Source organism: Nelumbo nucifera, chromosome 3 (genome assembly GCF_055504915.1).
Source record: "Nelumbo nucifera cultivar China Antique chromosome 3, China Antique-T2T, whole genome shotgun sequence".
Taxonomy (NCBI): Eukaryota; Viridiplantae; Streptophyta; class Magnoliopsida; order Proteales; family Nelumbonaceae; genus Nelumbo; species Nelumbo nucifera.
This window is the reverse complement of record NC_142651.1, coordinates 25,701,051-25,717,613: the sequence shown is the minus strand read 5'-3', so window position 1 is coordinate 25,717,613 and position 16,563 is coordinate 25,701,051. Positions and strand designations below refer to the sequence as shown.

Here is a 16,563-nt window from a genome sequence, read left to right as displayed (position 1 = left end):
CTAAGTGGGAAACAACTGACTTCCAAGGATTGACATGGGAATCCGATTGATCAAAAAATAGGATGTGAGAACAGCATCACTCCAAAAATACTTTGGGACATTCATATTAATCATCAAGGACCGAGCAATTTCAAGAAGATGTCGATTTTTCCGTTCAGCTACACCGTTCTATTGTGGGGTGTAGGCACAAGAAGTTTGATGAATGATCCCATGATGTTCTAGGTATTGCTGAAATGGTGAGCAGTTGTATTCTTTGGCATTATTAGAGCGAAGAATTTTAATATGAACACCAAATTGAGTGCGTATTTCAGCATAAAATTTTTGAAAGATAGGGAACAACTCACTACGATCTTTCATAAGATAAATTCATGTCATCCTTGAAAAGTCATCAACAAAGATTACAAAATACTTATACCCATTGTATGACACCACTTTAATTGGACCCCATACATCAGAATGAATTAAAGAAAAAGGACTTGAGACACGACTATCAACTCTTTGACTAAATGAGACTCTATGATGTTTACCCAATTGACATGACTCACAATCTAACGATGAAAGATGACTCAAGGAAGGAACCAGTAACTTCAAGGCCCTGAGAGAAGGATGACCAAGTCTGCAGTGCCATTGAAGAGGAGTAAGAGATGACTGAAAAGCTACTGGAGGACCACCACCATCAAGGTAATATAATCCACCTGCTTCATGCCCTCCACCAATCTTCCTCCCCATCTTGAGATCCTGAAACACACAAGAAGAATGATAGAAGGTTACAGAACAATTAAGAGACTTGGTTAATCTGCTAATAGACATAAGGTTAAAAGGGAACTTAGGGACATATAAAACAGATGATAAAGACAAGGAGAAGAGATTAACATCACCAACACCACAGATAGGAGATGTAGAACCATTAGAAAGTGTAACTGTTTGAGATGTGGAGGAGTGGGAAAGGGAAGAAAATACATCATGAGTCCCAGACATATGGTCCGAGGCCCCGGAGTCAATGATCCAATGTGAGGCTTTGGAAGCTAAGCAAGTCATACCTGAATGGGCAAGTGTAGCGGTGTTCTGTTGAGATGTTTGAATGAACTGCTCATATACTGCACGTGGTACACTCACCATTTCCTTCTCAGAAGCACAAGTAGATGTGGAGGGGATTGGGTCAGTTTGTTGACTTTCAGTAATTGTGTCACTACCCTTAGTCATAGCATGGTTAGCCCAAGTGTTGGGTGGACCACCCAAATCATAGCAGAAATTAACTGTGTGCCCCTCTAAACCACAATGTGTACACTTTCTCTGAGTATTACTCCTTCCTCTTCCTCGGCCTCCCCCTAAGTCCCGGCCTCCAGTCCGACCACTGGCCCTGCTAAACATGTGACCACCACGGTTGCTTGGGAGTCCACTCCTGACACCACCACTTCTATTTCCACGACCACCCCCTTTAGTCACTACCAAACCAGATCTGTCAGATAAAGAAGAATGTTCTACCGACTCAATGGATGTCCTCTTAAGACGAGCAAAAACTTCTTCAAGTGAGGGAAGAGCAGATCCTCCCAATATTTGTGCTCTGACAGGCTCATACTCAGCCTTCAACCCCACAAGAAACCTTGTCGCATCAAGCTGCTCATGTTGTTGTTGTTGGATCTGAACATCTGATGTTAGAGGATGATACATATTGAGCTCATTACGAATGTTCCTCAAACTTGCATAGTACTCTTCTAAGCTTTGACTCCCTTGCTTCAAATTGAAGTACTCTTGGTACAACTGATACACCCTAGTTGTATCCAGAGTACAACTTCTTAGCATGATCCCAGATTTCCTTAGCTGTATCTAGGAACATGAAGTTCACACTAATCTTTGGTTCCATGCTGTTCCAGAGCCATGTCATTATTTGTGCATCTTCTTGTTCCCAATCACTGAACCAAGGGGAATCAGCCCCTTATCGAACCTCCACTCAGGTCAGTCGAAAAAGAAGAAGACGACTGTGAAAGTTGGCGGCGAACCCAGAAAGAGAACAGCAGCAAGAAAGAAATGAGGATACGACCTTGCAGCTCTGATACCATGTAAATAAACCCTAGCAGATTCTAGGTCGAAGTAGAGAAGAAGAAAGAAAAGAGAAAGAAGAAGAAGAAGAAGAAGAAGAAGAAGAAGAAGAAGAGAAAGAGAGTTCGGCCAGACTAAAAGAGAGTAAAAATCACACTCCCCTAGCTGGCCCGCTTGTATTTATTCAAAAGCATAGAGTTACACGAAAGACCATTTTGTCCCTCATAGAAGATGGAACACATAACTTAAACTCAGATACAATAGACCTTTCACTCTCAAGCAGATAATCCAGAATGACCAAAATACCCCTGACTCGAGCATTCTAACAAATTAAATGATCTTTCTTTTCCTCCCCTAGCTCCCAAAGAAAATTTCTCATCAACCTCCCCAGCTTCTTAGCCTCCCTATTAGGTATCCTAAAAATGGACAAGAAGTAGACCGGTAGGTTCGCTAGGGTTGCTCTCAATAAAGTCACTCTACCCCCTATAGAGATATAGTTTCTTTTCCAAGCCGCTAACCTTTTCTCAAATTTTTCCAAAACTGGATTCCAAAAACTACTTTCTCTTGGGTGAGCCCCTAAAGGGAGACCTAGGTACTGCAAGGGCCAAGAAGAAATGGGACAACCTAGACAATTTGCCACAGACTGAATAATCCCCTCATTCATATTGACACCGACCACACAACTTTTATCCAGATTTATCTTCAAATTGGAGACCTTCTCAAAATGTTGTAACAATGCTCTAAGGTTCCACACTTTTTGCCTGTCACCTCCTTCACAAAATATTATGATATCGTCAGCAAACTATAGATGGGTTACCCGGACATTGTTTATTCCAATCCTCCAACCACTCACTTCCTCTTCCCCATCTGCCTTAGAGATTAGTCTGCTAAAACATCTACAACTAAGGTGAAAAGGAACGGGGAGAGTGGGTCTCCTTGTCTAAGGCCTCTATAAGCTGAGAAATAGTCTTTGACCACCCCATTAACCAAGACTGAGTAATTTATTATTTGTAATATAAAGAATAAATTGAATTCTATGGAAGAAAGACTGAAGATAAATAAAGATGATGCCGAAGAATCACATTTGTTTGTCAACAATAAATGTCAATAAATGGATTAAGTAATATGAAGTAAATAACTGTTTGCTAGAATTAACACGTTTGCTTTTCAATAACAAATAGATTAAGTAATACTAGGTAAATATTTGTTTGCTAGAACTCAAATATACTTAGCCCTGTAATTTAGAAGACTTTAGATAGCTTAGATGATTTAGCTATTAGATTATATGCTGCCAAGGATTTTTTTTTATCAGTAAAACAAAAGAATATTTTATTGAGATAGAAAGAAGAATTTACATTAGTATTCAGTTGTTATATGCTACCACTGCTATATGCTGCCAAGGAATTTTGTTGTAGTCATTTTCTGGTTGATCTATATTATTGGAAGTACAAGGTAGAAACTAGTTCTTAAAAAAGCTAAATACTTCTTATTTGAGTTGGATGGTGCCTACTAATGAAAATTTTCACCTCAGAATTATAGAAGCATTAGAGTAAATAGATAAAGGAAATAGCCTTTTAAATTGAAAAGGTAATACCTCCCCATTTTCTTATTAATCCACTCAAGCAAGCGCTCAGAAGTTCGTCCATCATCAATAGCAAGTATTTCACTTTTCTCCTTTTTAGGTTCCCAACCACCAGAAGCAAATTTAGCTGGAGGGCCCCAAAGGAGCATAGGATAATGGCCAACGGAAAACCTGTCGCAGAGCTTTATATTTATCTGTGCTGCCACACATTCAAAAAGGAGAGAGAGTAATCATCAAACTAAACTTCTAACCAGATGGCAACGCATGTCGCATTATAACAATGAGAAAAAAGAATGATGTAACAATTAGAGAGAAAAGTTGTTATGCCAATTATGAGCATCTTAAAAGGGAAAACTTATCAGTTGAATGAAAGGCAAAATAGATATTCTCTATGCATCAGAAGCAGCATATATTTCTTGAATAAATAATATTGAAAGAACCAAGGAACAAAAAAGTTGTTCAGTGGGAACAAATAGGTATTGTCTCTTCTTGTTTTAATCTCTATTACATTAATGTTAGCTTATTGATGTTCAGAGGAGGTAAAAAGGCTAGGGTGGTCTGGAGTTGCATTCCGTTTGCTATCTGTTGGACCATTTGGAGAGAGAGGAACAGAAGAGTGTTCAAAGATAATCATTGGAAGATTAAAAAGATAGTGGTGGTCATTGGCAAGTGCATGGCAGATAGGGTGCTTATTCACCCTGAATTTGCACGTCTGCAATTCAGATCTAGGTGTTAAATTTTGGGATGTACTTGAGTAATAAAATTGTAACTCTGAGAGTTCTTTTAGTTTTTTCTTTCATGGTTTTACCTTGACACCTGAATAGATTGTAACTCCTTTTTTTTTCTTAATAAAAAATTCTCTTTTTACTATAAAAAACATTATACATAATATTATGTTATCGCATTCTACAACTAGTCCCATAGTTAATGAATTTCTTGTTAATTATCAAAAAAGAAAAGATAACCAAGGCTCCGTTTGTTTTAGTAATGCCATTATAAGCAAATATATGTTCATGAGATGCAGTTTTATTTTTTTCCCCGTTAATCCTTACATTGGGGGGATGGTAGTGTAAGTAGCTTCAGAACACAGCAACGTTTTACAGAGTGAAAATCTAAATACAAGACAAGGGAAAAGAATGTAACCTACAAAAGAAGAATTAACCAAATTAGAGTTCTAAGAACAAGGCATAGTGGATCTATATGACTGCCATGTAACTCCAAAAACAATAAGTGAGCAGTACCTTCAACGCACAGTCTACCCTTGCCATGATTATAATACCAGGATGAGCTGCATCAGCTCCATTGAAAATCCTTGCAACCTTTTCATATTGGGGCTGCATATATATTGCTTAATAAGCAAAATTTTAACCAATAGCAGGCATTATAAAAACAACCTCAAAAAATGTATAAAATTTACCTTGTAATTTCTGCAAGCAGGACACCTGGAAGAGAAATAATAGCATAGGGTCAGTACTTAAATTAAAATACAAAGGAGCATAAACTATAAAGTGAGGCAACTAAAATAATCATAAATAGAGGATTGACGTTTTATTGTTCTATTGTAAATGATAAGACAGAAAAGTTTTTATTCACCCAAAATACCCTGCCATATTGTCCCTTTCTCTGGTGTATTGACATAAAAGCTCTCAAGTGAGGCCAAACGGCTGACTAGTGGCAACTCAAGTTTTGGTAGCCTCCCCTAAAACTATAACAATCGCTCTCTTCAAATTCTTCATCAATAAATCATCTCTTGCATTTTATGGGAAAAAATTGATCCACACATTTTGATAGTAGTCTTCAAGTATCATTGTCATAGGTCTCTACCGAAAAGGAGGCCATTTATAACGGATCTGCTTCCGTTGCTCTAGGAATGAACTATGTATTTGGCTGTAACCCATAGGTTATCTTGTACCATGTGATGAAAACTGACACCCCTTCAGCATTTTACATCTTCAACACATTTTTTCTTTCATTTATTCTTCCTTTCTTTCTCGCCCTTGCATGTATGGCATCTATTGGATTTTATCCCTGTTATATGCATAAATTTCTGAATAGAACACTGTATGTGTCAATAATAACAATATCTTCAAATATGCTTGTGTCTAGAGGCATATGACAGTAGTAAATAGTTCATCAATCTAAAAGACATCCCATATTGTGATTTTTCTTGATCATCAACTGAAATGAAAGCAAAATTCATTAAAAAAAAACCTGAAATGAAAGCAAAGTATAAGCAACTAGTCTTCTCAAATCACAAGGGGGATATTGAGAAGAACAGCCAAAGACCTGGCCCAACTATGGGAACATGAAGAGGAAAAAATAGTTAACTAGGTAGGGAGAAGCACCAAGTACAAATCTGTACTCCGGACACCTCCTCTCACAGGTATGTCGACTAGGGAGTTGGCTGATCTTGACAATTATCTAAACTAGATATTCACTGCGGATACTAAAGATCTAGCCTCTCTAATTTGGTGATGGATGGCCAGGGCACCTTCTCAGTACCTTTTATCCATCTACCCACAACCTGAAAATCACCCTTTACCCTCAAGTTGGATGTCCCCAACAAGACCACTCAAAGATCTGTAATAAAAGAAGAGTCTTTGCCTAAAGAAAATTCCCCTTGCCAATGGGACCCAGGAAAAACCAGGATGATATGTTTGATATGGCCTCTAAATTTGCCTTCTATCCCGGATGGACCTTGCTTTCTGATACAACATGCATTGAAACCACAGCATAAGAAGATGGAAACAAGGCCCACATTACACTCCATCCATGAATCAACGAGGTCACCACATTAGACCATCCTTTAATCACATCATCAATGAAGAAGTCACTGAACTCTTCTCTAGTAAGAATCCAAACACCTCTAATGGTAATGATGTCAAGATGCACGTCATTAGATGACAACTTAGTAGAAAATACTAGAATTTTTTCCACATAATACATCATAAAATAACAGCTTGATACAGCAGAGTGAAGGAGGAGGTCTTGGTATTTTTTGTTTCTCTGCAACAGGTCAAGGGTATTCAGTATTGATCCTCTCACATAATTCTTAAACCTTGCAACTGTCAACAGACCCAGAGCAGAATACAGAAATCTGGGGATGAAGAATGGATGATTCGACCCTACCCCAAGGGTCCTTTATATAGAAAATGAAATTAAAGATATTACAGAGAGGCCCTTGCAGGGCAACAGAATTTAGAGAATTTACAGAGAGACCCTTGCAGGACTGAAGTGAAAATAATAATAAATAAGAGAAACAATATAATAAGGACTACAATAAAATGGTACATCAGGGAGTTTCTTCACAGCAACTATTTAAATTCTTCTATTCTTCCTTTTAACAGCAAGACTAAAATGAACAGAATTATGTTATAAGAAGAGTAATATTATGAATAACTGTACAAGATGGACATCAAGAGCACATTGAATAATAGAAATATGAGGCTTCCCCCATGATGCACAAACTAGACAGCTATTAGAAAACTACAGAAAGGGAGATGACACATGACACAAGTCCTGTCTCAGAAACCCAAATATTGTAACTCATGTTTCAAGCACTAAGGTCCCTCAGAATCTATTTATAAACTATGTTGCATGGGGAAACAGGTATAACCTCATTGAGTGACTGAAACAACCTCTATGGACCCCCCCCCCCTTCAAAATCTCTGTGGCCAACTACTCACTCTTAGCTTAAAACCACCAATTAGCCTCAATCTTGGCACCATGCTTATGCTAAAAGCTTCTTTCTTTTTTTTTTCAAGTGATTTTTGAATCTTGCCCAAACCCTCCTCCATGCTATTCACAAGCCGAAGAAACTTCTAAGTCGATCTTTTCCCTACAGACAACTAATATAGTAACAAACATCCCAAACCAGTTTGCACCAATAGCATACCAGTTTACCAAAGCCCCTAAGTTTCTTCCAGCTAGGAGCTCAAGTTATTAACTTCCGATGCATGAAAACAATAAGCATCCTCTGGTTTTAAATTTCAATGATTTACTGTACTTCTTTCTAATGTTCGGTATCACTTTTAGCCCTCATCTGCAGACAAAACTCCATATCCATCTTTTTTTCAAATGTAAAACATCATCATCATCTAAGCTTTGTCCCAAATATATGGGATCAGCTATATGATTCCCATTTTGTCATTCCATTCTGTTCAGACTTCAGCATCATATCCATCAACAAGATACTTGTGCTTAAATCATTTCTTATTACTCCCACCCAAGTCCTTTTCAGTCTTCCCCTAGCTCTTCTATCCCCTTCAACTTATAACAGATCACTTATTCTAACAGGTGTTGTAGATGGTCTTCTATGCACATGACCAAACCACCTTAGTCTACTTTTTCTCATTTTATCACCCATCTAATCTACTAACCCTATTCTTTTCTAGTTTTACCACTCATCCATCTAAGAATACACATTTCTACCACTCAATTTTTGAGCATGCTCTCTTAATTGCCCAACCTCTGCACCATACAATACAACATAGCTGGCCTTACAACTGTTTTATAGAATTTTCCTTTTAGACAAAATGGTATTTACCTTTCACATATAAGACTCTGGATGCACCCCTCCATTTTTCCCATCCTACTCTAATTATATTATCAAAATCCTCCTCAATCTCCCATTTTTTTATGAATTATTGAACCAAGGTAACAAAAGAGGTCGCATTATCTCTTGCTCTCCAATCCTTAGTATATCCTGGTTTACACTCTTATTATTATTATTATTATTATTATTATTATTATTATTATTATTATTATTATTATTATTATTATTATTATTATTATTATTATTATTATTATTATTATTATTATTATTATTATTATTATTATTATTATTATTATTATTATTATTATTATTATTATTATTATTAAATTTACATTGTATACATTCTGTTTTAGTCCTACTTATTTTGAAATCTCTTGTTTCTAATCTACTTGTCCATAAACCTAAATTTACATTTAATCCTTCGTTAGTTTCTTCAATTAATACTGTGTCATCAGCAAACATCAAGCACACCGAGACTTCCTCCAGAACAAAATTTAGTTAATTGGCCCTTGACCTGTACAAGAGTTAAGAATCTAAGCAAGAAAAAGCCCTCGCCTTAACTCTCAAGCCCTGCCTAAACTTGTTCCCAAGCAAATGATTAAACCATTGTAAGAATACAAATCGTAAATTGACCTTAACCAATTTCACTAATTGCTGCCTGTATTCCCCTGATCGAGCGAACTTTACCACATTTATGTTAACTTGATTGCTCCCCTTCAACAACAGAATCAATTTTATCTCGCTCGTGCCCCTCCCCTGACTCAATATATTTCCTCACCATAGTTCAGTAATGTCCAGTTGCATACTACGTAAAGAGAAAAAAGGTACTAGAGAATCAAGAATGTATTTCTCGAATTCAACCTCAATATAGTTGAAAAGTTTTCTACGGTATATGAGAAATAAAATGTAGAGAAAGTATTTAAAGAGAAAAGAAAAGAAATGGAACTAAAATACAACACTCCCACAGTCCTACTGCTCCAAAACCCATAATGAACTCATTCGCCATCAAAAAGTTGGGAGATAGATCCAGATATACCTACCAATGTGCAAAGTATTCAACGATGGCAAACGAAGCCGGGGAGTCCCTGAGAACTTCATCGAAGCTGGTCGTGTTCAAATCTATAGCAGCATCGGGGGGATCAGGGTCACCAAGAGCTCGAAGGATCGACCGTGATCCGATAGGAACAGATGATACTCCGAAGCTCAAATAAAGAAGAAACGGAAGAAAAATAGAAAATGGAGACATAGAAATAATCCGACTGAAGAGACACCAAGAAATGGAGAATTTTCAGAACCAGTTCTTCTAGCTGCTCAGAAGCAAGATTTTGATCGAATTATCGTTTTGAGTAAGGCCATTTAGTAAAAATCAAAGGATCAACATGAATTTCTGCATTTTCTGTCCAAACACTGAAAAGAGTCTGGGGATCGCTGTACAGTTTTCCATTTTCAAGGTGCATTCATCAATATAATAAATTAATAATCACCCGGGAAATTAAATAAATTAAAAATAAATATAAAAAGTAACCAGTAGTGGGTATTACGCATCCCTTTGGTGTTAGTGTATAATGGTGTTACGTTTTTATTACACTGTTGATCATCGAAACATAAGAGGTGCGATAAAAGCCCAATTATGACATCTGAGGCCCATCACTTTGGGCCGTTTCAGCATCTAAACCGTCGAATCGTTTCTCGAGATTTCTACTTCCGACTGTCAGTCGCGGGTCCACAGTTTAAACGGTTGGGATGCTGATGATCGGCGTCATTGCGTCAAGTTCAACTGATGGTCAATTGGTCATGGTTCTGGGAACAACGTAGCACCACTTTTCAGAAGGAATCAATGAAGTATGGGCCAATTTTCTTCCCAAAATCCACCCACTTTTTACTCCCAAGAGCAGTTGACACTTCAAATTTTGATGGCCCACCAATAAGTTGGCTGACATTTTGGGTGGCCCACCAATTACAAGGTCTTCTGATTATCTAAATCCCTGCATTTGGCATTCCTTATTTTAAGGATTTATCTTCAAAATACTCCGAATTCTTAATTCTCTTTATTGATAAAGGCTTTACATTTAACCGGATTAATTACAAATAAAGAGAGTTATTTAACCTCATTAATGTGAACAAATCGAACCGGATGAACCTTATTATGCTACCTCACCAGTTACTGGTAACACTGCACTACTTCAGGGAATGTGGAATGAATCACAGACTGTGAATCAAAACCATCAACCCGATTCAGGTTGGGTTGGGTAAAGTTAGGTTTGTTGAGGTATAGGGTTGGATTACGATTTTAATTCTTTAATCCAATTCAGGCTCAGGTTTGTGTATCGGCAGAAGCCTAACGGTGCATTAAATAATATGTTTTTTAGTTTTTTTTCAAAATTTCATTTTTTATAAATATCTTTATATTATTTAATAAATAAAATAAATAAATTTTTGAAAATACCTTTAAACAAATGTATCAGAAGCCAGCCGATACAATATGATATGCCTATATGGGGTATATCAATATCAATACTTTGAACATTGGATTCAGGTGTCGCTGCCCTGGCCAATTGGGTCGTGATGTCTCTACATAGGGTATTTTTTTAATAATTTGGTGACGTTTAATCCTATAATTTCAATTTTCAAATTTATTTTCACGTTTCTTTTGATTTTTCTTCATTCACTGTAAAGGAAATGGCACTTAGGATTTAGGACCCATAAATCAAATCTCATCTTAAATTAGTGGCTTTTAGGTTTTCAAAGTGGGTTGCAAAATATACAATTGAATGACAATGGGGTGGATTCAAAAATTGCATGTTATTAAATTTGCTCGAGTCTCGTGGATACAATGGATGGTAAGGGTAGGGTAAATTCATAACAAAACCGACTAGTTGATATCCCTTTTTTTTTGTGATATCCCTGGTTGGGTAGAGGTTGGTTGTATATGAGGTAGGTTGGGTCTGATTTGATACTCCCTAATGGACCTAGCAATTGGGTTGGATGGGTCAGGTTCGGGTTGGGTTAAGAACCTTTGGGTTGATTTTTGAGTCGGGTTGAATTTTGGGTTGGGTTGTCAAATGCTAAACCCTAACACTAAATGTCCAGGTTAGGGTTGACCCATGAGTCAATTTGTGTCATCTGAAAAAAATAATTGTAATTTAAAAAAATAAAGAAAGACTACATAAAAATGCCAAAATTAAAAGAATTAACCTTAAAATTTCAAATATAAAATAAAAAAATTGAACATTTAACAATTTAAAGAATAAACAATAAAGAGTAAAGGCTAAATAGAAAAAATTAAAGAGTGGAAACCTCTAACAATGCATAAATAGTCCCAAATAGGCTTGACAATCGAGTTAGCAGGTTGACCCATGACCCAACCCAACCCAACCTAGTTTTTTTCCGAGGCGGGGCGGGTCGGTCATTCTCACATTCAGGTAGCTAAATATGATACCCTAACCCTATTTTTTTGGGTTGGGTTGGGTCAGGTTTGGCCCTTCAGTCACATTGTGACACATGGCATCTTGGAATACACGTGGATGCCACCTAAGCGATGACTTGGAGTCCCAGATCACGGTTTCTCTTCGCCCTGACCTGGTGACCTACCTTCATCACCAACCTGGCAACCTCGATCACAAGTCAAGTCGGTTAGAAGCACCTCGTCCAGGGCCAAGCTATAGCACCTCGTCACTGGATGAAGTGACCTCGACACGAGGAACAACCTCCGTCGAGGGCGTGCTGGCCTGACTGAGGTCCAGGTGGCGACCTGCGAGTTGTGCTCGCTGACAAATTCAGTATGCATATTCCGACACTCCCAAGTTTCTCGAAAGTTGTCCCGCGTACCAAGTGTTCTGGAGGATGGTCAACGTGCGTGGCAGTTACCTCCAAGGATTTCAGACAGGTTAGGCGACCTCTCAAAAATCTCGGATGCGATACATGAAGCCCACGCCAAACAAAGCCTATATAAAGGCACCAACCCCAATGACACGAGAGAGTACACGCAATTATTTGCTCACTAGTACTCTAGCACTCAAGTATTCAATTCACAGCCATAATACAGTACTGACTTAAGCATCGGAACGACTTCGCTGGGTTAACCACCCGGGTTCTCTGATCCTCTACCTTGCAGTTTGGTCTAACTCGCCACACAATTAGGATCCATGTCATCTTCCAACTAGGAGCTTCCAAATGCCCATCGTCAAAGATAAATCCTTAAAATAATAAATGTCAAATGCAACTTTAATCCAATTGGGAGGTGAAATGGACTGATTGAACCAATAACAACAAGCATGGGATCTGCTGTCCTCCTCGTTTGTGCCGCCTGGATGTCATATTTATTTTGCTCCATCCTAGAAGTACATATACTTCTTTTTCATAGTGGATATTCATGTAGAGCTGTCATTGGGTCGGATTGACCCAATGATCTGAACCGACTAGGCCAGTTCTGGTTTCAAGGATTGGAACCGATGGATTGGTTCAGAGTCTTTATATGTGTCCCATTTATTATTGATTTGGAACCGGTTTCACTCAGTCTTGAACCGATAAAGTCTACAAAATTAATCAGTTCAATTATGAATCTAAAAATTACAGAACCCATCAGGTTCAGTTTGTCCCAGGTCTTTAGTATTCCCATCGGGTCGATTCAGGTTCTAACTATTCCCAACTCAAATCCGATTGGTTGACAGCCCTATAATAAAGCCACCTCATTTAACATTCAAAAACTTTTCAACAAAACAAGAGACGTGACTGAATCATCCACCATGAAAAAGTGGAATTACATACTTCCAGGACGGAGCAAAAACTTTTTTGCTTTACTTTGGTTGTAGCTTTTAATTGTCATTGTTGAAGAGAAAAATTCTAAATTTTAGGGATCTTTATTTTCTGCTCCCAAGACTTTCTATTCAATGCAAAGGTCGTTAGCCCGTTATAGAATGTTGGTCGCAGTTATCTTGGTTCTTGGGACGGCTGAACCGGATGAATTGGGCTTCAATGCAGCCTTTATTGCATTGTATTGAGAATATCTCAATATTATGTATTTTATTTTATGGAGAGATATTCTTAATGCAAGGTTGAAAAAAGCTGTTACAACGGTATGAGCACAGATTTGCCCTGATAGAAGCCAATCTCTAAGTGAATAGGGTCCTAATTTTTCAGCTGCTTTCATACCAGAACCCATATTCTCACGTTTGACAGCGGGAGATTTTTCTGTTCAATCCAATGATCATAGTTTTGAAAAAATAAAATAATTAGGGGTGTAGAATCTGTTGCAAAATAAGTATGGGTTCAAATGGGGCGGATTATGATCCGATTCGGATCCGGTCCTGATTTTGTCGTATTTGGATAATCTACTGTTTGGATCGGATCTGATTGAACAATAGGATCTGATTGAAATTTTGAATGAATTTGGATGATCCCTATCCAATCTGACCTATATATATATATATGTACATATTTATAAATATATTTATTTATAAAAAAGACATGTATATATTAATATATATGATTAAAATTTTAAAAATTTATTATTATATTTTTTATATTTTAATAATTTATTAAAATTTTCAAAATTTGAATTGAATTGGATCAGATTTGGATATCCGACATCCTCAAGGGATTTAGATTCAAATAGCCATTTGTGAGATCCAATCAGATCTCAGATATATACTATCAGATTGAATCCAAATATACCCTTCTTCGAATTTGATCCGATCTATTTGCATCCCTACAAATAATATGAATCAATCATCCATAAAAGTATTAGTTGTAGATGCATTGGCATGTACCCAAACTGATGTTAAGTGTGTGTGGTGGGATAGGCCTATATTCTATAGGGAGGAGGAGGATATTACCTTTTCTTCTTTTCTCTTTAATGAAGGATAAAGAAACAGCCCAATTGATTTCAAATACAAAGTTTCAATGGTTTGGCATCTTTGCAAATTCTTCATTAACTTTTGATTGATGAAAGTTGTATTTAGACAAATTTTCTTGTTTTAAAAGGATGAATAATGTTATTAGACTTGAACCGGATGACAACTTAGTTGGTAGGATCTCTGACTCGTACTAAAGAATTGGGATAAAATTCCCTTAGAGAGAGAGATTGACCTTTAGAAAAATGATGTTCTATTTTGAGCACCTAGGAAATGGATTAATCCACTCTCAAATTGAAACCTTCTTCTTTAAGCATGTCTCAAAAGTGAGAGCAATTAACTTCATTAAAAAAAGTAACTTTTTTTGTACGTGTCTATCTATCAAAAAAAAAAAAAACACTTAAAAATGCGGGACTCTTACTCTAAATGAAAGTCATATCAATAAAAATACCTTGTACTTTGAGTCTAGTGTTACTTTGGTCCTTGAACTTTAAATTGCGACAATTCAGTATCCGCATTTTCAAAATGTGATAATCTAGTGCCTGTTGTTAATCAACCATTAAGTGACATTTTAAAAATACACAAATGCCCTTCAAGTGTCATCTAATTTTCTTTATCAACTATCCAAACAATGGCAAAAAAATTAATAATATTAAATCCTTGCCTCTTTTATTCAAGAAAGTTGGGGTCACTAGAATGCCCACTCAAATGTAACTCCAACTTTCTTGAATGGAAGAAACAAGGACTTGGGACTATTAACTTTTTGTCAACATTTAGATGGTTGATAAAGAAAATAAAATGACACTTGAAGGGCATTTTTGTCCTTTTTAAATGTCACTTAATAGCAGGTTAACTACTGATTAATGGTAGGTACTGGATTGTCACGTTTTGAAAGTTTAAATACTTAATTGTCACATTTTAAAATCTGGGGACCAAAGTGGCACTGGCACAAAGTATAGGTAAACAATAGAAACATGTAAGAGCATAGTTGTCTTATATAATAATTAATAATCATCTATATTTTATATACTAATTTTAATAATTTTTTACAATACAAAAATAACAATAATTAATTTTAAAGAGGGTTGTTTATCAAACTTAGGGATGGCAATTTTCCCCATTTCCTGATCCTCGTGGGGATCTACCCCGAATAGGGCAAGGATGGGGATGATTTTCTCCCCGTGGGGACGATGATGGAGAAATTTTCATCCCCATTGATGGGGACAATACAAGGACGGGGAGAGCACTCCTTGCCCCGCGTGGACCCCGATCCCTACCCCATGGGATCCCCACTAATATATATGTATATATACACACACACGTTTATATATGTATATATACAGGCACACGTTTATATATGTATATATGTACACATACCTCTATATGTTAGCATTTTTAAAAATATGGTTGAATATGTTTGAATATTTTTCTAATAGGATTGTAAATTTTAATTTTTTAAATAAAATAAAAAAACAAAAATAGAATGGTTGATATTATAAAGAATCATGGAGAGTGGGGATCCTTGTGGGGATGGGGATGGGGAGAGGCTCCTCATCCCTGCCCCGTCTCGTTGCCATTTTGAATCAAACTAATGAAACTAACCAACCAATTTTCTAGTATTTATAGTTGGCTTTGGTTCAACAATTTTCCAACCCGACTAGGTTGGATCAATTTCGCTTTGGCCATATGTAAACTAACTAAATCGAATGACCCGACCATATATATATATATTAATATTTATATTTTAAATATATTATTTAATATAGAAAAGTGGGAAAATTCCAATATTTCTTAGGCTAAAATAGTCTATATCATAAAATTAATTTTTAAATAATGGCATTGTAAATTTTTAAATTTAAACTTAATTTATAGATTTAATTTTTTAAGTTTAAATTTTTGAATCGACCGACCAAACCAAAAATTGACCCAAACCGATATAACCTGAGTGACCAACCCCCTAACCTAACCATGTTGATTTGGTTGGCCAAACAACTTACAACTGAATCAAACCAACACATGAACAATAGTTTAACCTCCCCTAATTATTAAAAATTTATAGCTAAAATACAGAATAAATTAAATTTAAAAATCTAAATAGCAATAGTTTAAACTCCAATAATTATTGAAAATAATTACTAAAATACAATAAATATTGATTTTAGTATAGATAAATATATAATAAATAAATATTAAGTTTTTAAAATTATTATTAATAAACAATAATTTTTTTCGAAATTTATTTTATATAATTATTAATTGGTATGAATGAAATTATTTATTTACAATATTATTTATTTATTGAAATAATATCATTATTTAAATTTTAAAATATTAATTACTTGTTGAATTTAATAATCCATAAAATTATAGCACTATTAATACATAATTTAGTTATTTAACTAGATATTTAAAATCTTAATCTATTTATTATAATTGAAAGTTATTCAATAACTATTTAAAATATATTATTAATTGATTTGAAATATTATATTTAATATTTTGTGATTTAAGATATTTAGTTATTAAAATATTTA

At 35.8% G+C, this 16,563-nt stretch overlaps 1 protein-coding gene across 6 annotated transcripts in view; it reads right to left on the bottom strand.

Moving 5' to 3' along the window:
* The window catches only part of LOC104595277 (sulfhydryl oxidase 2-like), a 46,373-nt gene extending 36,745 nt beyond the window's left edge, over window positions 1-9,628 (bottom strand). For 3 of the 6 annotated variants that reach the window (XM_010255988.3, XM_010256062.3, XM_010256139.3), the window contains exons 1-5: window positions 9,218-9,628; window positions 5,040-5,064; window positions 4,864-4,956; window positions 4,675-4,765; window positions 3,635-3,821 (exon numbers count right to left, since the gene is read on the bottom strand). In XM_010255988.3, the coding sequence (XP_010254290.1) occupies window positions 3,635-3,821; window positions 4,675-4,765; window positions 4,864-4,956; window positions 5,040-5,064; window positions 9,218-9,423 (602 nt within the window). In that variant the 5' untranslated portion in view covers window positions 9,424-9,628. The remainder of the gene's footprint in view (window positions 1-3,634; window positions 3,822-4,674; window positions 4,766-4,863; window positions 4,957-5,039; window positions 5,065-9,217) is intronic. The other 3 variants (XM_010256188.3, XM_088900142.1, XM_088900143.1) reach the window with 1 other exon arrangement.
* Between the last annotated feature and the right edge of the window lie 6,935 nt (window positions 9,629-16,563).